This window comes from Mus caroli, chromosome 2 (genome assembly GCF_900094665.2).
Source record: "Mus caroli chromosome 2, CAROLI_EIJ_v1.1, whole genome shotgun sequence".
NCBI classification, from domain to species: Eukaryota; Metazoa; Chordata; class Mammalia; order Rodentia; family Muridae; genus Mus; species Mus caroli.
In genome coordinates, this window is record NC_034571.1 from 75,204,665 (window position 1) to 75,228,672 (window position 24,008).

Below are 24,008 nucleotides of genomic sequence, written 5' to 3' on the forward strand. Positions count from 1 at the left end.
CTTACCTGTAACCTAAACCAATCTAATCTCATCCCTCTGAAATCAAACACTTCTCCATCTTCAACTGCAATAACAGAAAAAAGGGGGACAAAACAAGTTAATGCTTTTATAATTCATTAATTATATTTTCTACTTTAAGAGCTAAGACAGCTGGTGCAGTGGTGCAGGACTTTAATCCCAGCAAGTGGGAGGTCGATACAGGCAGAATCTTTGAGTATGAGGCCAGCCTGGTCTACACAGTAAGTTCTAGGACAGCCAGACTACCTAGTGAGGGCCCATATCGAAAATAACGAAACCAAAATAAACACAGTAAAAACAGATGAGACAGTTCAATTTAGGGCATACAACTGAAAAGAAAAAGTGCTATTTACACACCCCTTGTCATACCAGAGTGGTTCAAAATACCCCAAAAGAAAGCAACTTACGTGTTTGATGAAAATAAGCCTTTTAATAAATGTCACAATAATTACAAAAGAAAATTAGCCTTAAATAGGAAGGAAATTCTACATATCGCTGGACACTGATGGCATTGTGTGCAATGAGTCGGAGCCAGGCACAGTGGCTTATGCCTAATTCCTATCTAATTGGGGGCTGAGGTCGAAGGATTATGTAAAGAGTTGGAGGACAAAGAAGATACCCACCCCCCAAAAGAAAAAAAGCAGTCAGTCACAGTCATAAAGATACAACTATACACCCTCACTAATAAAGGTTTTCGAGCAAATTTACAAAACCACTATGAAGAGTGGTGTTGTCATAGGCTGCAGGAGTGGAGAGTGGAGTCTAAGCTTCAATTTTCTAATCAAAGTTTCAATTTTCTAATCAAAATACTCTCTGACGACTGAATATACCTAACTGAATAACACATTAAAAATTAGTTAGGATGGCTTATGGTAAGTGAATTTTCTACATAAAAAAATAAAAGCAACAAAATTTAATGTAAGCGCTAAGCCTGCAACACTTCTCAAATCCTGGAAAGTAGGCAGCTGGGCCAAGAGACAGCAATTTCCTTTGAAGAGCTTCTAGTCTTCATGTGTTTACAGTGACAACGTAGGAGAGCAGTGTAGACTGTTAGAATGCTAGAGTCTCACAATGCCACACAAACCAAGCATTACTACACAACGCTGTAGCAGTCACCTTCCTATATACTAAGCATAAAGCTTGACAGAACTAAAATATATACTGATCAACCTCATCTTTTCAGGATTTCTGATATATTTTTATAGAGAATAAAAACTAAAACCTATCAAGCTATTGGAAGAGAAGGTTCAAAGCACGGCCAGCTGGTGCAGGCACAACACTGATTTTTGAGTTGGCATATCTAACTTCAAATAACTGTGCTTAGTTACAAATGACTGAAAAGTTAACTGTCAAACCCCTTAGGGAAATCTATAGTTTCCAAATCTGACAAACAAAAGCAGTAACTGTTTTTTGAATGTTGTGGATTAAACAGGACAGTATATATAAGGTGACCGGTACAGACTTTAAATTAGTGCTATTACTTGGCTTTCTGATCAGGGCTTCACTGGAACACACTATGTGGAGCAAGCTGGCCTGCTTCAGCCTCCCCAATGCTGACACTGAAGGTTCCCACCACCTGTGGCTTCAGATCAACATGCTATTCCTAACAGCACACTGCTGTCCCATGTGGGCCACAGCCACACACAATGCTTAGGACTCCCGCTCACCTTACACATTTTTATGAACACCATCTGAAATCCAATTTGGAAAACTTTCCTCTGACAGAACTAAATTAAGACAAAGGTAACAGATAAAAATATAACCAAAAATGAAAGAACAATTTTATAAAAGTTAACTGTTACAACAGGCTGCTTACCTTGTTTTACACTTAGGGAAGTCATAGTGTTAACAAAAGAGGACATGATGATTGACTCATCCTCAGGGCAAACAGAGAGATTCTGAGAACAAAGTAATGTGAAAGTCATCTAGTTAGACAGCTCTCAGGTCTGTTGGCACATGGGCAGATAAACTCATGTATCAACACTGCACAATTATTTTTCAGGAAGAAAAAGGAATTAAATGTTGCTCTGTGCCAAAATAAATCTCAACAGCACTATGTAAAAGAGAAAAATAAAACTAAAAGATGACAAAGTATGATTCCATATTCATGAAAAGAAGTTTCGGGCAGCTAGAACTGCAGTGACATCACTGTTAAAGACAGCTATGAGAAACCTACCATGAAGATGCACAGAAAGATGCTGGAAATGTTCTGTGTCAAATGTGCTGTGGTACATGAATATGCACTGCATCAAAACTGGGAAACACAGATTATTTTATGTATATATGTAAAAAATTGCCTCAAAAACAGGACCCCCACCCCCAAAAAAACCCCAACCTACAGCAAAACAAAATACAAAAAAAAAAAGAGAGAGAGAGAGAAAGACCCAAGCCAAGCTTTCAGGTGGGACTATAAGCATGTTCAATGTAGTAGGGCCACAATAAAACAGTAAAATTCCCAAACTCTTTATCTGGTTAAGAAATGAACCCAGGGGAATCTGGGGTGGCACTTAGCAGCAGAGCTCTTGGTCTGCAGGTGACAGGCCCTTACTTCAATCCATAGCACTTCAAAGGCAAAATCAAAAATTGAGTTTAAAAAATCTGAAGCTAAAGTGGACATTAAAAACAAAAAGGCACATATGCGGCTGAAGCTAGCTCGGTGGTCGACAGCACTGGCTGCTCTTCTGGGATGGGAACACTAGCACCCACATGGTGATGCTCGACTGTCTGTAACTCAGGTGCAGGGCGATCCAATGCCCTCTCCTAGCGGCTGTGGACACTGAAGTCTATACACAGTACACTGACAAACACGTAACCAAGGCATCCTTACACACACAGTATAGAAAAATACGTCTTTTTTAAAAGTTAAAAAAAGTAAATAAAGGTAGATGCTTAGCTTATAAACAATGTATATAAAATATAGTTTGAAAACACCAAGACTTACACAGCAACACATATGTACTTATCTTTGAACAATGCACTAAAAAGCGACCAACATGTTTAATTTTGTTCTTTAAACATTAATACAACACAAAAGTTACATTTATAGCAAGAAACTTCATTAACCGGTTTGTAAACTTACTTTTATATTCACACCCTAGCAACCAGTTAAAAGCACCGTTACTAGATCCAGAAAGAGGAAGGAAGTAAAAAGCAGTCTTTCCTGCTAAGACTGAAGTCTGAACACTGGCTCTGTTCCTTATGAGATCCCAATCAATTTCTATTAACTCCTTTTCTTCAACAATGATTATTTTATCTACCCTCAGAACTATATCAACTTATTAAGATATATTATCATTGGGGACATCAACTTTAACATTATTATTCTTTCTTGCTATTGCTACTAATCTTACTATAGTCCCAGAAGAAATACTATGAACTTTCCCAGTATTAGTACACTCTATTTTATATAAAGCACTCCAACACTTTAAGTGGCTTGAACATTTTAGTAATACATCAAAAAATCATTTAAAGTTTCTTAGTAAATATCCAAAGAGCTACAACATAGTTTCAAAACTTACATGAAACCAGCAAGTCTGAGTTTGTTTTAAAATTATACGCTATATAAATACATAAGACATAGTAACGATAGGCTAAAGTGCACCTAGTGAACAGCTATAAATGAAATTTATGATGTTCTGGTCCTTTTTAATAACCACTCTTTAATAATAATAATACTAATGGTTTTTAAAAAGGTGTCTAAGCGCCATCTAGTGGATAAAATAAATAAATAAGTCCAAGAAAACCAGAGCTTTTTTAAAAGAGAATTTTATCACTCCTTTATCTGTACTGTTCATTAGTTTATAGTACTTTTAGGCACCTGTGAGTTTATAGAGTAAGACAAAATAAAAAACTATTTTTAATTACAGTTTACCTGCAATAAAATTAAAGAAAATTTGTGTTACAGTGAAAAAGACAAAATTAGGACACTTGAGTTAAGGTTCAGATGGGATTGTTCATCTGCTGACCATATCGTCCTTGTTGTTATTCAGTCTAATAATCAATCACCCACTAGACTGCCTGTCAGCTCAGCCACTGCTACCCAGCCACTGTGCAAGCTCAGGCTTTCATCAGTATCCACCTAGCATACCACAGCAATTCTTCTCTCTGCTCTGCTTCTCCTTGGCCTGTACCAATGGTTCATCCATACCAGGCCACCAAGACTTTTCCAAGTCCTGACTTATGACTAGGCTCTTTTGCAAGGCCCTCTAGAATCTGGTCAGCACAGCAGTTTCTAGAACCTATTCACCCTGGGAATGAGGAACTGAAGTCTTTATCACGTCTGTTCTCAAGTTGTACAAACTCATGAAATACCAACTATGTGAGTGCCTTCACTTGTAGACAGCGATCTCTTTGGGAGATGTGACCACAGCTTATTTCTATTTACATCATTTGGTACATGATTGTAGTTTATAAATCAATTATTCAACAAGCAGTAAGCGAAGAATAAAGAAGATTAGGAGACTTCTTACCTGTACAAGTTCATTGAGGACAACAGCATCAAAGCCAGAGAGGTATTGCACGTAGTACCTCTGCATGACAGGCCCATACTTCCTGACATGTGCTCTAAGCTCTTCCATGTAAAATATTAGCTCAGCAATGTGCCTTTGGGAAAAGTCAAAAGAAACGTTTCAGATAATAAGTTCATTGCTGTAGAGAGAGAGAAATACTTTAACAGTATGTTTTCATTTTAATCCTAGGTATGGGATTTAAGGCTGCTTCAGGTTGTCCACAGCAGGTGACTATGATTTGCCTCGTGCTCTAGTAAGGGTCTGACAGTGCCAGCTGCAGATACCTTCTACAACTATGTGATGTCTGGAATTCTGGGGACTTTTCAGAGGATATCTAAATGCTAGCACACCAAGAGGGGTGGGGCTGTTGGTTGTTTGCTGTTGGTTGTAATTCATTACGTCATCACACAAATTGGGAGAAGAATGTGTCTAATCCTGTAGACAATTGATGCTCTAGGGAAATCAGATGCCTGGGCGGGGTGGGAGAGGGTGTGTGTGTGAAGAAATATGGGGAGGGGTACTGAGAAGGGGGACAACATTTGAAATGTAAATAAATAAAACAATAAAAAAATGGGGGGGAACCCTCACAAGAAACTAAGAAAGAAGAGGAAGAGAAGGAGGAGGAGGAAGAAGGGGAAGAAGAGGAAGAAGAGGAGGGGGAGGAGGAGGAGGAGGAGGAGGAGGAAGAAGAAGAAGAAGAAGAAGAAGAAGAAGAAGAAGAAGAAGAAGAAGAAGAAGAAGAAGAAGAAGAAGAAGAAGAAGAGAAGAAGAAATAATTAGAATTAGAATTAGAAGAAGAAGAAGAAGAAGAAATAATTAGAATTAGATATCCTGAAGAAGAAGAAGAAGAAGAAGAAGAAGAAGAAGAAGAAGAAGAAGAAGAAGAAGAAATAATTAGAATTAGATATCCTGACAGAGAAAATCAAATTTGTCCCAAGCAACTCAACACCATAATCAGCAGGAAGTACTCTAACAATAATGTCACCCCCTTTCCCTTCTATTCTTTTTCTCTCCTATCTAGTGTTATGGTGTTGAAAAGGTGGGAAAAACATAGAGAAGAGTGGAAGAACAAAGAATCCATAAAGTAGTCAAAGACAGCTGCACACTGTTATCACAGAAAATACTAAATGTTTTTGGTATTATTTCTAAAACTTTTCCCCTAAGAAAGGCCATTAATTTTTTTATGGGGGGGGAGGGGAATAGCCTTTGCTGTGTAGCCTTCACCATGTAGTCCAGGCTGGCCTCAAACTCCAGACAGTCCTCTTAAGTGCTGAGAATTACACAAACTGGGCGTATATGTGTAGAATACCACACCCAGGCCACCTACTTTTGTCTCTTTTCTTACTTTTTTTCTTTTAAAAAAAAGGTTTGTTTTATTTATATGGGTACATTGTAGCTGTCTTCAGACACACCAGAAGAGGGCATCAAGAGCCCATTACAGATGGTTGTGAGCCACCATGCGGTTGCTGGGAATTGGAACTCAGGACCTTTGGACGAACAGTCAGTGCTCTTAAATTGCTGAGTCATCTCTCCAGCCCAAGACCAATAATTTTTAATGTCAATTACTTCCTTTTAAAATTCTTTTATAGCAATACAATCATAGAAAGAAATAGTTGCAGAATATTCAAATGAAAGTATGAATTTCACTTCTCATATATATATATTTTTTAAGAAATTAGTCAGAGAATAATAACAAGAAATAATATTCTCAGTTTGTGCTTATTTCTACTTTTAACTATCTAACTCTGAATAAGAAACTATTGACTAGAAGAAGATATTTCAAATGATGCACTGATGACAATGAGACCATTAATGATTTTTACTTAATGTTTCATGTAGAAATAATTTTGAGGACCAAATGCATAGAAAATATTATTGGGCAGAGCCAAAGAACAATTTTCTTATCACTACGATATTAGAAATATTAAGTCCTAGAGATTTTGCATTCTAATTACATCATTAAGGCTATATTGCCCACATGTATTCTATTATAAATATAAAGAACCCCAAAGAGTTTTTAAAACATCTTTGCTTTAATATACGTTCTCAGACTCATGACCCATCAACCAAAATAAACAGGAAATAGATGCTGCTCTAATGTGATACTTACTTATCTATAAAGTCATCTGCACTCTTCTTTGGCATGTTGTCCGCGTGGCGGAGTAGCCAGATAATTTCATCACGGGCAAAAGATAACGCCATGAAAACAAAAAGTGCCTATTGAAAACAAATCAACAAAATGGATTACTCAACAACTGAAAACTTGCTCTATGTGAAAAGTCCCTGACAAAGAATAACACTACATGTAAAAGAGCCACTCAGATCAAGACAGCACACAGCAGTTCACATAAAGATGAACACACACGTAAGAACTGAGGAAAGACAGGAGTGTGATGCTGAGCCTCAAGCCAGCAAATGCATTCTTGGCTACTATGTTGGGCAAATTTCATACAGAAAATATGCTTTACAGGGTGGATAGCGTACAATTATCACTCAGTTACCTTGGGACCAAGCAGGCCAGGCTGATCAGAGAGGACAGTGGCCAGTTCTTTTAGTGCAGACCGTAAAAACTTGCGTCTTTCTCTGTGCATTGAGCCGCTGTAGGGAAAGATATCAGCATGTCTGTCACCTGTGCTTCACTTGGGTAGACAATGTAGGTGCAGGGAATGGTAACGGACAAGGAAGGAGCATTTCCAACCTATGATTTGCTGCCTATGGAAATGGTACCTATCTTCTCTGCCTTGAAGAAACACTGATGGGTTAGGCAGTATCACCATTTCCTCTTATATAAGTTCATGGGAGGATATAGAATCATCCATATAACCACTAAATTGATATATCTCATTATTTCATGAGAAAATTGGTAAATTGGTTATAGGTCTCAAAAACACTAATTTCTAATATATTCACTCATTTAAGAATATAAAATTGGAGAAAGATGTGGAGCTAACATGCCTTTGAAAGAATGTTATATTCTCACATTGTCTGCATCGGGGTAAGAATGTAACAATGTCCATGAGGTTGTACGACAGTCAGCACAACGTGCAGAAAGCACTGCTATGGGGAACACAGTGGCAGGCAGGAGGAGTGACCAGCTAGGACCCACAGAGACAGCTAATAATAGTGCCTGCATTCGATACAGACTGTCTGAGCCCACGTGGTGGATGGACAGAATCAGCTTCCCCCAGATTTCCTCCTCTGAACACAACCTATGTACTGTGGTGCAAGCACAGGCACACATCCATGCCTGCTCTAACCAAGTACACGCACAACGTTCTTTAAACAGATAATAACTAAAAGCCCTTTCAGTGGAACTTCTTTATTTTATTACACTCACTTTTCCTTCTATTCAAAGCTCTCATCTCGTACACTTCCACATCATTAACAAAGTAATGTTTGAAGAAGGTCCTCACAAATACAAGTACTCACGCGTGGGATACAGCCGCCTCCTTGCATTCTCTTATGTCGTTAATACGTTTATTGTAGCTGTGCGCAAGAAAAAAATAAAACTTGTAAAACTTAATTTGAAAGGAAAGACAAAAAGAATAAGCGAAATAATAAAAGTCACTTGAAATCCTTATTTTCATTAATAACAATGGTTTACAGAGGAAAAGATGGGTGATGTCTATATCAGATGTATTTTCTAGTACTTCAGATACTCGACGCAAATCTTCCTAGAAAAATATCAGTTTCAGTAAATCCAAAAATAAAATGAAACTTCATAATGCAAACTTTAATTAGACTTTAATATTTTCTTAAGCCCTAGATATTTTTAAAATTTCCTTTTGATGGAATTAAGTCATTTCCAAGCACCAAAGTATTCAAGAATGATTGCTTCTGATACTAGCCAGGCCACTCACAGGTAAACTCTAAAAGGTTTGTGCATGAGAAGCCAGCAGTGCGACTCTGAGTGCAGGGCTTCCATAACACAGAAAGCTAAGGCAGGAAAGCACTGAGATCACTGTACATTTTTTTCAAGAGAGAGAACTGTGGTTTATTCTTACATACTAGGTACTATATATGTGTATATGTATGACAAACATCTCTACATATATATCTTTCATCTATCCATGTGTGTGTATATATGTGTATATATATGTATATATATATACATATATATATATACACATACATATATACAAAAACACCTTCTAATAAAAAGTAAAAGAAACAGAACTCCAATATTAACTAGTTCAGATGTACTACTAAAACCAACATATCAATAAATAAATAACATATAATTTCATGAACACTAATGATAAGAACTCAATATTCGTAATGGGAAAAAATATATCCTTGACAACTTAGCTGAGCCATTTACACCAAAATGAATCCCAATTTCTATGTGTAAACACTTTTTAATTTGAGAGACTATCTAGAACATGTAATATGGACCCTTGCAATTAATACCCTCTCATACTGCTAGGAAGGAACCAAGCAGGGTGAGGAGAGGGTGGGGCAAACAACACTTAGGACCAGGATGGAGAAATGTCCCAGCAGTTCAGAGTAGTTGCTATTCTTGAAGAGGACTGGGTTTGGTTTCCAACACCCACATGGCAGCTGACAGCTAAGCAACTCCCTTAACTCTAGTTCTAGAGAGTGCAGTACCTTCCTCTGGTTTGCTTGAGCACAAGCATGCACACAGTGCAGAGATACATGCATGCAGAACATTCATTCACATAAAATAAAAATAAAATACAACTGTTATTCTTTAACAGAATAAAGATAACTCATTTTGTGGTATCACTAGACTTACATAATACATAAATTCACTGAATATAAACACACTAACTGGTTATGGTGGTTTAAATAAGATTCAAGTGTTTTAATGATTGGTTCTAGGGAGTGACGGTATTAGGAAGTATGGCCTTATTGGAGTAGGTGTGGCCTTCTTGGAAAAAGTGAGTCACTATGTAGGTGGGCTTTGAGTCTTCCTGTGCTGAAGCTCTACCCAGTGTGAAAGTCCAGACGGTCTCCTTCTGACGCCTTTACATCAAGATGCTCCTCTAGCACTGTGTGTGCCTGCAGGCTGCCATGTTCCCACCATGATGATAAGGGCTGAACCTCTGACACTGTGAGCCAGCCCCACATAACTGTTGTGCTTTATAAGAGTTGCCTTGGTCGCAGTGTCTGTTCACAGCAATGAAAACCCTCACTACTGCACTAGTTTAAAATATTCATATATTTAAGTGATTGTATAAAGTAGTGGTTAACATATTAAGACGTAATACAAATGTTATCATTTACAATCTCAACACAATAAAAGCAGAAAGGCAACTGTTTTCCTGATGACTATATGATGACAGAAGTGAGAGCAGCGGCTGCTCAGGAGTAACAATAGAAGGGTAAGAAATGCAGTGGTGCCCAAGGCCTCCGAGGCTCATCTGTGAAGACAGACATCCTACGCTGATCTAGGTGATGACCACTCAGGAGTATTCACAGACAAGGTCACTGAACCATATCCCTAAGACCTTATTTTTCTGTTTGGAAATGTAAACAACAAAGCGCTCAGGGTACACAGAACAAACTACTTTATTTTTTCTACTTTAAACAGTGATGCCAGAGAACCTGTGTTCAGTTTGCATTTCAGGGTAATTCAATGACCACTGAAATACATGCTGGCTCAAACTGTCAGTGCTACACACACTTTTCTTTCCCCCTTTTTTGTTTGTTTGGGTTTTTCTGTTTGTTTGATTGTTTGTTTTGAGACAGGGATTCTCTGTGTCCCTTAGTTGTCTTGAAACTTCCTCTGCTGGCCAGGCTGGCCTTGAACTCACAGAAGTTCGCCTGCTTCTGCCTCCTGAGTACTAGAACTAAAGGCCACTACTCAACCACATTGTTATTTTTTAGCAACCAATAAATGCTTCATCTTTGTCTCAACTTCATGCAATACTAAATTGGACATGAAATATATACAAAATTTTTTTTTAAATTACTATAGCCAGCATATGTAGCTACAGGGTATTTTATCTGCTCTCCATTTCAAAAGATCGTATGACTGCTCTTACATGTGAACTCAATGTGGCTTTTCACACAGAGGCTACAGGGCCTCAAGAGAAATGTCATTATTAAAGATAGCCACAAATCAGAAAAGTATTTGCTTTGCAGAGACTGAGTGACTCTAAGTCCTTTGGGTGTAATCTGCTATCAAGAACTGTGATCCCTCAGTGCTATGATCAGGCTTCTGTAACTGTTAGGCACGATTCAACGATATTTGTGATTGTTTCAAATGCTTTTATAAATCCACTCTGTTCTCTTTTTTTGCGGCAGGAATGGGGTAAGACAAGGTTTCTCTGTGAAGCCCTGCCTGACTTGGAACCCACTCTGTAGAGCAAGCTAGCCTCAAGGTCAGAGACATACCTGCCTCTGTCCACTGAGTGTTGGGATTAAAGGTATAAGCCACCATGCTGGGTAATACACTCTATATTTTAATTTTAGTAATATTTATGAATAAAAATAAGTCTGAATAAAAAGAAGACGTATTTCTCTAGAATACCAATTTCAAAAAGGTAAGAAACTGTAAAGAGTTTTAATTAGTAAAGTTACCTATAAGAATATTATTTCTAGTCGGGCGTGGTGGCGCACGCCTTTAATCCCAGCACTCGGGAGGCAGAGGCAGGCGGATTTCTGAGTTCGAGGCCAGTCTGGTCTACAAAGTGAGTTCCAGGACAGCCAGAGCTACACAGAGAAACCCTGTCTCAAAAAAAACAAAAACAACAACAACAACAAAAAAGAATATTATTTCTACTATTATCAGGATATTGTTAAAAGCAAATTGCTGGGACCAAAGTAAGCCAGTCTAGGCCAAACCTTCCTGTACAATGTGATCAACTCTCTAACCCCACAACCTATGCTACTAAAGACATTTCATTCACCACCTCCTCCCCCAAAATGAATAAATCTGAAAACACCATACCCCCGAATGTTTACAAATAAGTCTTCTGCAGCTTTGTGAATGTGGAAAACTTCATCCCGAAAGAGAGAGAGGCAAGAGCTACTCTGAAGAGCTAGCTTCCAAAGGTTCAGTGCTGTAGCCTCCGTATTTAGCATCCCATGGCACAGAATAAAGCCAACTTCAAACAAAGAAAAACAGGTACAAGTTACAAGTGCTGCACAGACAAGTTCCTTGGTTACACTGTAACTGTCTACAAATGAGCAACAACCTCCATCCCTGGAGCTTCATTCGCTAGTTATTCACAATGTAATATGTACATATATACATACATACGGGCATGTGTATGTGTGTGTGCGCAAACAATATTTTAAACTTTTATTATGATTTTCTATATTCTGCAAAGTAAGTTCTTTGAAGCCACACTAAAGGAACAAAAATACCTCTTTGAGGGGTGGAGTTACAAATGATTTTTTTTAATGAAGCATTAAAAACATTAGTTTAAGCAAAAGATCAAAAATTAACACCTAATACAGTAATCATTACTGCTGTTAAAGTCACTGAAAAACAAAAGCAATCAACTTTTCTCGTCGCCAGGAGAGATGCTAAGGTAATAGCTTGGCTTGTCTCAGCTGCTTCTCCCTATTCATCTGTGCACACATATTACCTCACATGATTAACCTGCACAGCAGACAAGACAGAATCATTCTTTTACAGCTGCGGGAGGGAAAGCTCAGGACTACTAGAGTAACAAAGGCAGGCAGGCAGTGAGTTCAAATCCAACCTGGTCTGCATGAGTCCCAGGTTAGCCAAGGCTAGGCCAGGAGACTGTTTCAAAAAAAAAGAAAAGAAAGGAAGCATCCAAATATTGAAATTCAATATTCTTGCAATGTATTTAGCTGTTCTCCCTATATAATTTTAAATATTTTTTGGTTACCTAATCTGGAAACCCTATCCGAATGTATAATACTACTATGCTTGTAAATGCCTTCTCCAGCCTTCTACACCAAGACAGAGAACCTCACTGTTCATTCACTCAACATTTACTCAGTAGTACTTACTTGCAACATACGCACTAAGTTTCAACTTTTGTTGAGATTTTCCTGCTTCACAAAATAATCATTTCCATTTAAAAAATAAACTGGATTGCAAAGTACTGGCTAGTTGTATGTCAGTTTTACACAGCCAGTGTACAGGTGGGAACCTCAAGTGAGAAAATATCTCCATAAGACGGAGCTGTAACTTAGCCTGTAGGTTATCTTAGTGATTGAAGTGGGATGGTACAGCCCACTGTGGGTGGAGCCACCCCTGGGCAGGTGGTCCTGGGAGCTATAAGCTGAACAAGCCATAAGCACCCCTCCGGCTCTGAGTCAGTTCCTGCCAAGACTTCCCTCTTTAATCAGGACATGTAAGCTGAAATAAACCCTTTTCCTCAAGTTGCTTTTAGCTGTGGTAGTTTATTACAGCAATAGAAATCCTAACTAAAACAAACAGTTGTCCACTCAGCTAACAATGCTTACTATTCAACTCAATTCTTCAATCACAGATATGAACAAAAAGTAAAAACTAGGAATCATTATATAATCAAGCAAAATCAATACTCCAAAAGCATAGAAATATAAACTATCTTTCTAGAGAAAAATATTACTATCACAAATCTAAGAAGTAACAAAATTAGCTAAAATGCCTAAGTACAGGTAGAATGTACTACTAAATTCCTTCCACATTTGTTAGTGTTATTGGAGTTTCAGTCTATAATGAGATAATGTATATAAGTTTATAGTATTCAAAATCTGTAGTCATTTTAAGTACAAACTTAATAATATCTAATTTTTAGATTAAGCCATATATAACAAAATTCTGGGCTTTTATGTCTAATACTTGTTTTGCTGGTAAGAAATTTCACTCATTATTTCACCAATGTATCATATCAAAGGTATTAAAAAAAATAGTTCTTCACTATAGTTGGAGAAACACTGTAACAGTGGTTCTCATGGGGGTGGAACAACCCTTTCACAGGGTAGTATAACAGATACCCTGCATATTAGAATTTACATTACTATTTTACAGTAGCAAAATTACAGATATGAAGTAGCAACCAAATAATTTTATAGTTAGGATTCACCCCAACACGAGGAACTATACTAAAGGGTTGCAGTATTAGGAAGCTTGAGAGAACCCCCATGCTATAATAAAAAGTTTACAAAGGCAATACATCAAGAAAAAAAGCACAAATTATTCAAAATTCTTCTCTCTGGTAGTGAGCAGTGGGAAGAAAGAATCTGACTACATATAGTACGTCAATTCTCATTCTTTATTACGTCATATATTGTTCCAGTTTGTGAGCTGCCTAAAGCACACAACAGTAATTTCATCCCTCATGAATCTATCAAATTGCCAAAAAATAAGTCATTTATCACATGTAAATTAAAACTTAACGAAATACCTGTGACATTAAAAACATATGACTAGTAGGAGAAATTTAGTGTTCAAAGTGCTCCTGAGTTTTGGCCTTAGTTCTTCCTTGGTCTCTCTGTCAGTAACGAGCTATGTGACCTAACTTTAGGGTCCTCATTTCTCTGCCCTGTGTCAGATGGGTCTATATGAGGAATATCTGAGGTCGCTGCAGGGTGAAGGGCAGAGCTAAGGCAGAAGCAGGCATTTCCTCATTAAAGCCCATAACTAGCTTGGTTACTTACAGATAATCCATTTCTCCATTGCATCCAAGGAGAGATATTCACAAGGCATCTTAAAAAGAGAAGACACATCTGTGCTTAACAAACTCTTTAAACAATTTCCTCCTTAGTCACTCTGCCTCTTTGAAGCTCCAAAGAATTCTTACTGTTCTATTCTTGTTCAAATACCACAGGAAATTTGAGACACTGGGTAAAAATTTAATAATTATTTAAACTGTAGCCATCAGAGGACAATGAGCTGTTGTAGTATTTCACATTTGCATACCCTCAACCATCTTTGAACAACACCACAGCCAAACTGTCTTCTGGCAAATGACAAAAATTTCTCAAGCTCATAAAAGGAGTTTAAGTTTTTTCAAATTTATTTTAACCATGTGAAAACAGATTCCTGTGCCTAGATGCTCTGTATCCCGCCCAAGTGAACCAATGGTCTGTGTGCATTTTCTGTAATCATAATACCTACATTCACATGGGAAAACACTTGAAAGAGAAATCTAACAGACTGTAACAATGATTTTCTCTAACTGGTAAGACTTGACATACTTCTGCTTTTTTCTTTATAATTGTATCTTCAAATTTCTGTACCATGATAGAAACTATTTTTTTACAGTTTTCTACAAATTACATTTATTTCTATAGACATGCATGCCACAATATGTTGCCTCTTTCTTTTCATCATGCCTGGGTCTTAGAAATCAAACTCTGGCTGTCAGGTTTGGTGGCAAGTGCCTCTACCTACTGAGCCACCTCAGCAGCCCCAAACAAAATGGTTGCTTGTATTAACCTCCAATTTCTGAGAGCTAAGAAAAAAATTTAAACCCTGCATTATTTTTATGCACATTTTATAATATACCTGAAAGGCTAATGTTAACTAGAAAACTGCACTAACACTGTTTAAGTGATAAGTGACTATAAAAGAAAAATGGAGCCATACAGTGTCCGACTGTGCAGGATTAAGCATTGTGCTGGGTGCACTGATGAGACTCAGCAACTGGGCATTCCTCCACTGGTCTGCTGAAAGGTTCCGTCTAGGATACACCATCTGAAGAGAAATTAGCGCATCTGAAAGAGACTAAGAAAGCAGAAAGGCAGTTGAATAGAGTGCTCCTGTTTTGTTGAGACTTCAGCTTTAAAGTCTGCATGTCTAACTGATTTCAACCCCACTCCCTATAATGGGTCACAAGTCTCCTCTAAAACTGTTCCTTTGGTTTTAAATTCTATAAAAGTTACAGTTGATATTACTGGACAAGAGCTACACTCAGGAAATCATGTTACTGCCTGTAAAAAAGCAAAACTACATATTTACTGTATGGGTGTTTTGACTGCATATACATATATGTGTGTGCCTGATGCTTATAGAGTTGAGAAGATCTACAAGCTGGGTGCGAGATCACCTGGGACTGGACTTACAGGTCTTAGCTGCTATAGGCACGGGTGCCGGGGATTAAACCTGGGTCCTCTGGAAGAGCAGGCGATGTTCCTAACCACTGAACCATCTCTCCAACCTGGCATGTTTCTTTTTCTTTTCTTTTTTTTTTTTTTTTTTTTTTTTTTGGAGTTAGGGAAGGGCAGGGCATAACCATTTATTGGGTAGGTTTTCCATTTTATATAACAAAAGGAAGGATGGTCATAAGGGTCATGTAGCAGCAGAAAAGTACTCAATAGAATGAACTGTATACTTAAAGGGCTAAAATATAAAGATTTCTATATTACTGTTACCACAAAATACTTTTTTAAAAAAGCAAATATATGTCCATTATTGTTATGCTTCTTAAAAATCCATATAGGTCTAGGTTATGTATTTATAGTGTGCACACATAGCTAAAGGCACTACTATCTAGCAATGATGCAAACTTAGCATTAAATAAATTATCTAACTTTCTAGCTCGGAATAACTAACTTTTCTTGAGCTTTTCTTTTTAGTTCACTGACTGGGATATAAGTCACTGCTCTCTCCTGGAGGACATGGTTTTCACAGAGCTGCACATGCTGAATGTTGGACTGAAGGACTTTTAAGGTGGCTGAATCACCAACAACCCCTGGAGCAGAGCAGAGGGTAGGCTTGCCAGCTGCCCTGTTTGGTTTCCTGAGTGCTGCATTAACCCAGCAGGGTCTTCAGGCTGCTCCCGAGGAAGCTGGACAGCACAGGGTGCTGAGAGAATGAATCCCACCTTCTTACAGGATCCATCCAATCTGCTGCTTCTCTCTATGGCAATCCGATCACGGATTTCTGTAACTGTTCCACTGAAGCTTTTTTAAGGAGAAATAAGATGTGTTTCTCCCTCTTCAAAGCCCATTTCAAATGAACACTCAACAGCTCCTCTGACAGGCAAGAGTCTAGTAGAAAAGGCTGTGTTCCCAATATGGATGGATCTGTAATTTTCATCACTGGGCTTTCTCAGGATGTTGTTGGCGTAGGTGAGCAGCAGCTTGAAGGCCTCCAGAAAGGTCTCCAGGGTGTTCTGGCATAGCTCGGCCATGGCCAGGGACGCAGAGCTCGACGAGCTGCCCAGTGTGCCCGACGCCATAGCGGCTCTGAGGCCTTGGCCACCTCGCGCACAGTGGCCGCACTGAGCAGGTGCTCGTTATTTTTTTAACTCACTCTGTAGACCAGGCTGGCCTCGAACTCAGAAATCCGCCTGCCTCTGCCTCCTGAGTGCTGGGATTAAAGGTGTGTGCAATCACGCCTGGCTTCGTTATTTCTTGAAAGGTTAAAATGTGTAGCAACTTCAGGAATCTTCGTTTATTATTTATTTTGGAAAGAGTGCTGAACTCTTAAATGTCTAATGATTCTTGCTAAAAAGGACTCTGATCACATGCCTTAGCCTGTCTACCTGCCTGCCTGTCTGTCTGTTTTCCTTCCTTCCTTCCTTTTTCTGACAGTTTTGTATGTGCAGAAATTCATCTGTGTGAATACAGACAAATGCCGCAGAAGTCAGAGAATAATTTGGGAGGCTAGTCCTACTCTTCTACCTCCTAAGAGACAGGGTTTCTTTATAGTTCGATGCTGTATGCAGGGTCTCACATATACCAAGCTGGCCTCAACCTCACTATGTAGCTGAAGATGACAAACTTCTGATCTTGACTCTCCTTCCTGAAGAAACAGGTACACACGTAAGTTTCTGCTCACTAGGGAAGCACTTTATGAACTGCACCCCAAGCCGGGCCAGTACAGAGTCGGACAGTCCTCTGAGGTGGGAGTGTGGATGATTATAGGAAAGGCAGAAAAAAAGATGCAAGAGACAGTATGGGAGGGCGGCAGGCCAGTACCACACCAGCCACCAGTGTATTTCTCATAGCCTTCTTACACTGCAGTACCATGGGAAGCAAAGCCACAGATAACAGAAAAATACACAAAAAGACATTTGTTCTCACAAAAAAATTCCCTGTTCCTTCCACCAAGGTCAACAGCATCTTCAGCTCCTTGCCTTGAGCCTCAAGTGCATCTCTCCTCTTATCGTTCCATGCCTCAGCAAGGTGAGAAATCTGCCAACAGGCCCTGACTCTGCCTGCCAAAGAGACTCCCCTCACTGCCCCAGAGAAGCGGCAAACGCTCCCCACAACTTTGTATAACAGTTTTGGGGAGCTGTGTTCTCACAGCAACCTGAGCATGAGGCAGGGGAATTTCCCACATGTGCTGTCAGGACAGTGCTCAAAAGGGAAGTGCTTTAGACTTTGGATATTTTAAGCTCACGGTTTTTGGATACGAAATGTTCAAGCTACTTAATACACTATGCAAAGAAACCAAATTGAAAAAGTATCTTCAGATTTTCATGAGAGAAATCATTGGGAAAATTCGTGAACATCAAGAAAAATATACACATGGTATTGCTCGAAGGTTCAGTTAACAAAGAGAACAGCGACCAAGACTCAAACAGTCTGGGCCTTTGCTCTGGTTTTGGCACTACTTTTGCCAAGGGGCTCACCACTTTGTCATCTTCCTCACTGTTTATTTATTGTGATGATGTTGAATAAGATGCCTGAAGCTTTTGGAAGCATGTAGACCTATGACAGGTCTTGCTGCAGGACAGTTACCACGATGATTTCTTCCCATCAAATTTATTAAGAAATATCTTTCAATGTGTCTTTTTAAAAGGACATTTCATATAACTTCTAAAAAATTCCTGTCATCTTTTTCTCATCAAGAGAGTAAGATACATCTAAATCTGATTCGACATTATGACTCTAAAGTCTTAGGATGAAATACTATGTATATAAACTCTTTAAAAATGGTTTTGAGCACTTGGGAGGCAGAGGCAGAGGCAGGCAGATTTCTGAGTTCGAGGCCACTGGCCTGGTCTACAGAGTGAGTTCCAGGACAGCCAGGACTATACAGAGAAACCCTGTCTCGAAAAAACCAAAAAAAAAAAAGTTTTTGAAATTTATTGCATGTATATGGGTTTTGCAATGTATGTCTGTATACCACATGTGTGCAGTACCTGAGAAGGCCAGAAAAGGTCACTATATCTCTTGCAACTGGAGTTAGAGGTGGTTATGAGCTGCCATGTGGGTGCTGGGAATCAAACCTGGGTCCTCAGAATAAGTAGTTAGTGCTCTTAACTGCTGAGCTCCTGCCTCTGCCTCCCAAGTGCTAGGATTAAAGGCGTGTACCACCTCTGCCTGGTTTATATCTAAATTCTTTTTTTTTTTTAAAGATGTATTTATTTATTTTATGTAAGTAGTTGTCTTCTGATGCACCAGAAGAGGGCACCACATCTCATTACAGATGGTTATGAGCCACCATGTGGTTGCTGGGATTTGAACTCAGGACCTCCGAAAGAGCAGTCAGTGCTCTTAAGCACTGAGCCATCTCTCCAGCCCTGTATCTAAATTCTTAATGCAATATTATGTATCTAAATTCTTTTGATGAAGTGACTGCTTCAATTTTTATAACAACCACATGGGATAACTGCTACTTTAGGACTATTTTTAGCCCAAAAGAAAAGTGAGAGACAATTAAGCTGTTTAAGTAAATTATACAATATTTCAGAGTACATTGGTAAACCTGAGAATACTGCACTATATACCCTTTACTACCTCTGAATACAACACTCAACTGAACAACTATAATTCAACTTACTAACTAAAATCAATACATCCTGAGTCTTTATATGACTGTGAATCTGAAACAGCTAACTCAACAGATAAACAGTTTTTCATAACACATTATAATTTTTACCCTAAAACTAAGTTATCTCTTTAACTCCCTATGGGTAAACAATTCCTTATGTGTACTGTTGCACATCTAAAAAACAGCTCTTGCTGGGCAGCAGTGGCGCAGGACTTTAGTCCCAGCACTCAGGAGGCAAGTGCAGATGGATCTCTGTGGGCTCAAGGCTGGTTTACAGAGCTAGTTCCAGAACAGCCAGGGCTATACAAAGAAACCCTGTCTCTGAAAACCCAGAAGAAAACAAAAACCCAAACAACAAACAACAATAAAACAACTCTTACCTTGCTATGGGGTACAAATTCTTCCATCATCTTTTTTAAAGGGTTTTCATAGTCCACAATCATCTGACCAAGGCGTGGATATTCTCGGTCACTTAAAATACACACATCAAATTCAAATGAGTTGTAAGGCTCTGAGAAGGTCACAAGCATTCTGTGTGATGTCTGCCTACCTTGCTCCATGGGTCATTTCATGTGCATAATTGTACAGTCCAATGATTGCCTTCCGTTCTTCAATCCGGGACAGCAGTATCATTAATGTTGTATAGGTTACAGTCAAGTCTAAGTAGTTCTTTGTTAAATCAAAGTTCACAGTCTAAAAAAAAAAAAAAAAAATCAAGTTTATTTCCTTCCTGCCAAACTCTGAAACAGATAAAAGTCTACATATTTTGCTTATCCCCAATTCTGGGTTTCTAATTTCTTTTTCTTTTTCTTTTTTTTTTTTTTTTTTAAAGATTTATTTATTTATTATATGCAAGCACACTGTAGCTGTCTTCAGACACTCCAGAAGAGGGCACCAGATCTCGTTAAGGATGGTTGTGAGCCACCATGTGGTTGCTGGGACTTGAACTCTGGACCTTCGGAAGAGCAGTCGGGTGCTCTTACCCACTGAGCCATCTCACCAGCCCCCCTAATTTCTTTTTCTAAACCTGTAAAATTTGGGAATTACAGCCAGGCAGTGGTGGCGCATACCTTTAATCCCAGCACTTGGGAGGCAGAGACAGGCAGATTTCTGAGTTCGAGGCCAGCCTGGTCTACAGAGTGAGTTCCAGGACAGCCAGGGCCACACAGAGAAACCCTGTCTCGAAAAACAACAACAACAACAAAGGGGGGGGGGGATTACAGAAAAAAGGAAAGGGACTTTGGCTACTGTATTTAAGCTGTAAGAGCTGAAAGGAACAAAACCAAAAAAAGCACTGGTACCCATCTCACCAAAGCAAAACGTAGCATTGAAAGTAAATGGGTACATTCCTCAATTGACCTTTTGTATGTATAAAATGTCATGCAAAGGAAACACTGTCAAGTTGACTTTACAGGAAAATATTGTCCAGTGTTTATAGTTAGGTATATTAAGATAAAAAACTGAAATTAACAGCTATTTTACAACACACAAAAATATATGCCAATAGCTTTACTTTAAAAAAAGTTATCCAGCAAGCCAAATAAACAGTGCTAAAACTTTATACTGCTACTCATAAACCTTACTCTAAGAAAAACAATTGGTTCCCCGAGTTCTTTGTAAACAGAGAATTAGGAAATTTTCCCAACAATGATACTCACAATATCAAAGAAGACTTGGCAAACGTCAATAGTATTCAGCAAGTCACAGACATGGTCCTGCAAAGAGAAGCTTAAGTCAGCGGGAGGAAGGCTGAGGTTTAATTACAGCCGGGTTTCTGCATGCGTAAGCAAGCATTCTGTCTACCACCGAGCCACACCTTCGGCACTGAATAAAGAACTTTAAATTCAGAAAACACAAATGGAGAAAGTATACTTTAGACTTTGGTTCTGAAATTCTTTTACCACATAATCCACAAAGCAATTTATGCCATTAGCAAATCATAATTCAATTTTTATTTATTTTTATTTTTTTATTTAAAAATTTTTTTATTAGGTATTTATTTCATTTTCATTTCCAATGCTATCCCAAAAGTCCCCCACAAACTCCCCCCCACCCACTCCCACTTCTTGGCCCTGGCGTTCCCCTGTACTGAGGCATATAAAGTTTGCACGACCAATGAGCCTCTCGTTCCACTTGTAACTTTAAAGTTTACATATTAAAACGCATACCTTAAATTCCATAACATCTACAAATGTAAAGTAATACAACGCCAGATTTTTCAGAATCTCTGATTTTTCTTTCTGTAGCTGTGCCAGCTGTTGCTGTAATAAATAAATAAATAAATAAATAAAATTAGAGTTTATTTTCCGACAGAAGAGCAGTATCAGGTTTCACTGTACACTATCTTTCATATGGTTGCTATATGAAAGCACAAGCTTTAGACTTCTAAATGATTAAGGTTTTTTTCAAACCCAATCACTTGAGAAAGCGACTGCTAACGTGATCAGCAGCTGAGAGTGGGAGGCCATAAAACAGACTGAGGAGAATTAGTACCAAACTGCACTACAGCAGAAAACTGAAAAATGTTAGAGGAGAAAATACATCAAATGAACGCTTTCAAAAAACTTAAAAGCAAATCATGACTATGTTCACTAGAAGTGGGAGAAAAGAAGGTGAAAAACAGCTTACACTACAAAAAACAATATGCTAGAGAGATTTGGAACTTACCAAAAAGAACATCCAGGCAAAGCCACGTTACGCATGCAAAATAAAATGTAGATACAAACATAAAATACAGTAACGGTTTCCTGATCAGACCCACAGAACACAATAAGTTATCAAACAAAAGAAAAAAAAATCACAAGAACAAAAAAGAAATGAAACAAAGCAAGACTAGAGTTTAGACATGAGTGAAGGAAATGTGGGAAAAAAGGGTATTCTGTTCAGTAAAATTATTGACCTTACAAGCACTGCCTTTTCGCATTAAATCAACGATTGCAGTCTTTCTGCTGCCTATTTTACAGGGTGCCCGGATCCCAGGGATCCTCCAGACCCTAGGAGCCTTCATGTTTTCTAACGAGCATCAGTTAGGACCTCAGTAGAAAGAAAGGTGGACTCTCTGGTCCACTTCAGGCCTGCTGCCTAAGACTCTGTCTTAAACAACATAGCCCAGGTGATCTAAATACTCATGAAATGTCTGAGAAGCACTCAGGATGTGAGAACACTAGAAAATACAAGAAAGCATTTAAAAATACCCAACATGCTGCCAGAGGCCACACAATTTTGAGGTCCTCATAAGGCCATATATACTTACATGTGAGCACTGGGAAAGAGATGCCTGCCTATACGTGACTATAATGAGCTGATAAGTCAGAACATTTACAAACGTGAGCCTAACATCAGGAGAAGATTCTTGAGGAAAAGCACACTGAAAACAGCAAGCGATCTGGCATAGCACCCAAAACGCCTCAGAGTAAGGACACTTAAAGAAGGAATTCTGTCTGGAAAGCTGGAGAACTGCAGTCTCACCTCTCCCCATAAATGTACGAGTTGAGGTATGGGCATGCGGCGATGGGTAACTTCAATGTGCAGCTTCCTCTCAGAATAATTAACTATTTTGTACAATATAGCAGTTTGAAAAAATTCCATGTTTCTCTGCATTTTTAATCACGACTATTCCAGAATTATCAGGTGAATAACTTGATCCCTTGTCCTCGCATTATACCTTAACCTTGTTTAATAACTCTATTAAACACTTCTGACTGATCATGATTCTTTTCTGGTATTTAATTCCAAACATTTGAGTTCCAACATACAAGAGGAAAAAGTAGGCTCAAAAACTAAGGTATGCGCCAGGTGTGAACGTGCACCCCTTTAATCCAGCAATCGTCAGGCAGAGACAGGCAGATCATAAGTTTTGTGACCAGCCTGTTCTACAAAGCAAGTTCCAAGACAGCCAAGGCTATTATACAGAAAAACCCTTTTCTCTTCCCTCCCTCCCTGCCCTCCCCAAAAGATATAAAAAGTATGATGGCATCTGCCTTTAATCTCAGCACAAAGAGGCAGAGGGATCTCTGTGAGTTCAAGGCCAGCCAGGTCTACATATAAAGCTCCAAGACAGTGAAATCTACATAGATTCTCAAAACACAAACAAACAGAAGAATATGAGGAGAATGATATGGTTACTATGTGACTTCTTAATCCTAATTAATGTCAGCAGCACTAAGGTAATCATTAACACTGCTTTCCTTCCCACCTCAGTATCCTAGTTTGCATCATACCCTTGTAAACACTAATGATCTTTTACAAACCTTCACTTCATATATCAAGAATGTAATGTTTATAAAAGGATGCACTACCTACAAAATCCAAAACAAATGTTGCAAAGTTAAATACTTAGTACCAGCCAAGATCAGAAATCTCAGTTTCTTCTCAAATGTGTTCTATTCTTGCCTGCTATCCCCTTGTCAATAATAATATCCCCTTAGCCTAAATCTCCCCCTTAACTTTCCCAAAACATAGTATTACTAGGTGCTGCATCAGCTACAGGGGCTACAGGAGAAGTTCTCAGTGAGTGAGTGAGGTTTTAATGCTCTCTACAATCTGGACCCTTTACTTTTCCAGACTCAATCTCCCCTACATTCATCCATAGCCTACAGAGCAAACCAACTGCCATCTTCTATGCACAGTTCATGATTTCTCTGGCTTCCTACAGGGGTATCAAAATATCACCACTTACATCCAAATCCCAGTATCCTAAGCCACTCAGCTTAAACACTAACCCCATTTTCAGGAACCATCCTTGACTAACTCGCTCCTGATGGCAGCCACTGTTTTCGAGTCTAGCTTGTCACTGTCATCTCCTACACTACAGGCAGTGTAGA

The 24,008-nt window shown here is 38.7% G+C and overlaps 1 protein-coding gene across 4 annotated transcripts in view; it reads right to left on the reverse strand.

The window, feature by feature from the left end:
• The window catches only part of Nckap1 (NCK associated protein 1), an 80,753-nt gene that overhangs the window by 33,119 nt on the left and 23,626 nt on the right, over positions 1-24,008 (reverse strand). For 2 of the 4 annotated variants that reach the window (XM_029474108.1, XM_021181897.2), the window contains 13 exons: positions 21,354-21,446; positions 20,844-20,900; positions 19,736-19,878; positions 19,566-19,656; positions 15,049-15,186; positions 14,118-14,166; positions 11,443-11,599; positions 7,956-8,012; positions 7,028-7,124; positions 6,637-6,743; positions 4,488-4,620; positions 1,835-1,916; positions 6-64 (listed from right to left, as the gene is read on the reverse strand). In XM_029474108.1, the coding sequence (XP_029329968.1) occupies positions 6-64; positions 1,835-1,916; positions 4,488-4,620; positions 6,637-6,743; positions 7,028-7,124; positions 7,956-8,012; positions 11,443-11,599; positions 14,118-14,166; positions 15,049-15,186; positions 19,566-19,656; positions 19,736-19,878; positions 20,844-20,900; positions 21,354-21,446 (1,263 nt within the window). The remainder of the gene's footprint in view (positions 1-5; positions 65-1,834; positions 1,917-4,487; positions 4,621-6,636; positions 6,744-7,027; positions 7,125-7,955; positions 8,013-11,442; positions 11,600-14,117; positions 14,167-15,048; positions 15,187-19,565; positions 19,657-19,735; positions 19,879-20,843; positions 20,901-21,353; positions 21,447-24,008) is intronic. The other 2 variants (XM_029474110.1, XM_029474109.1) reach the window with 1 other exon arrangement.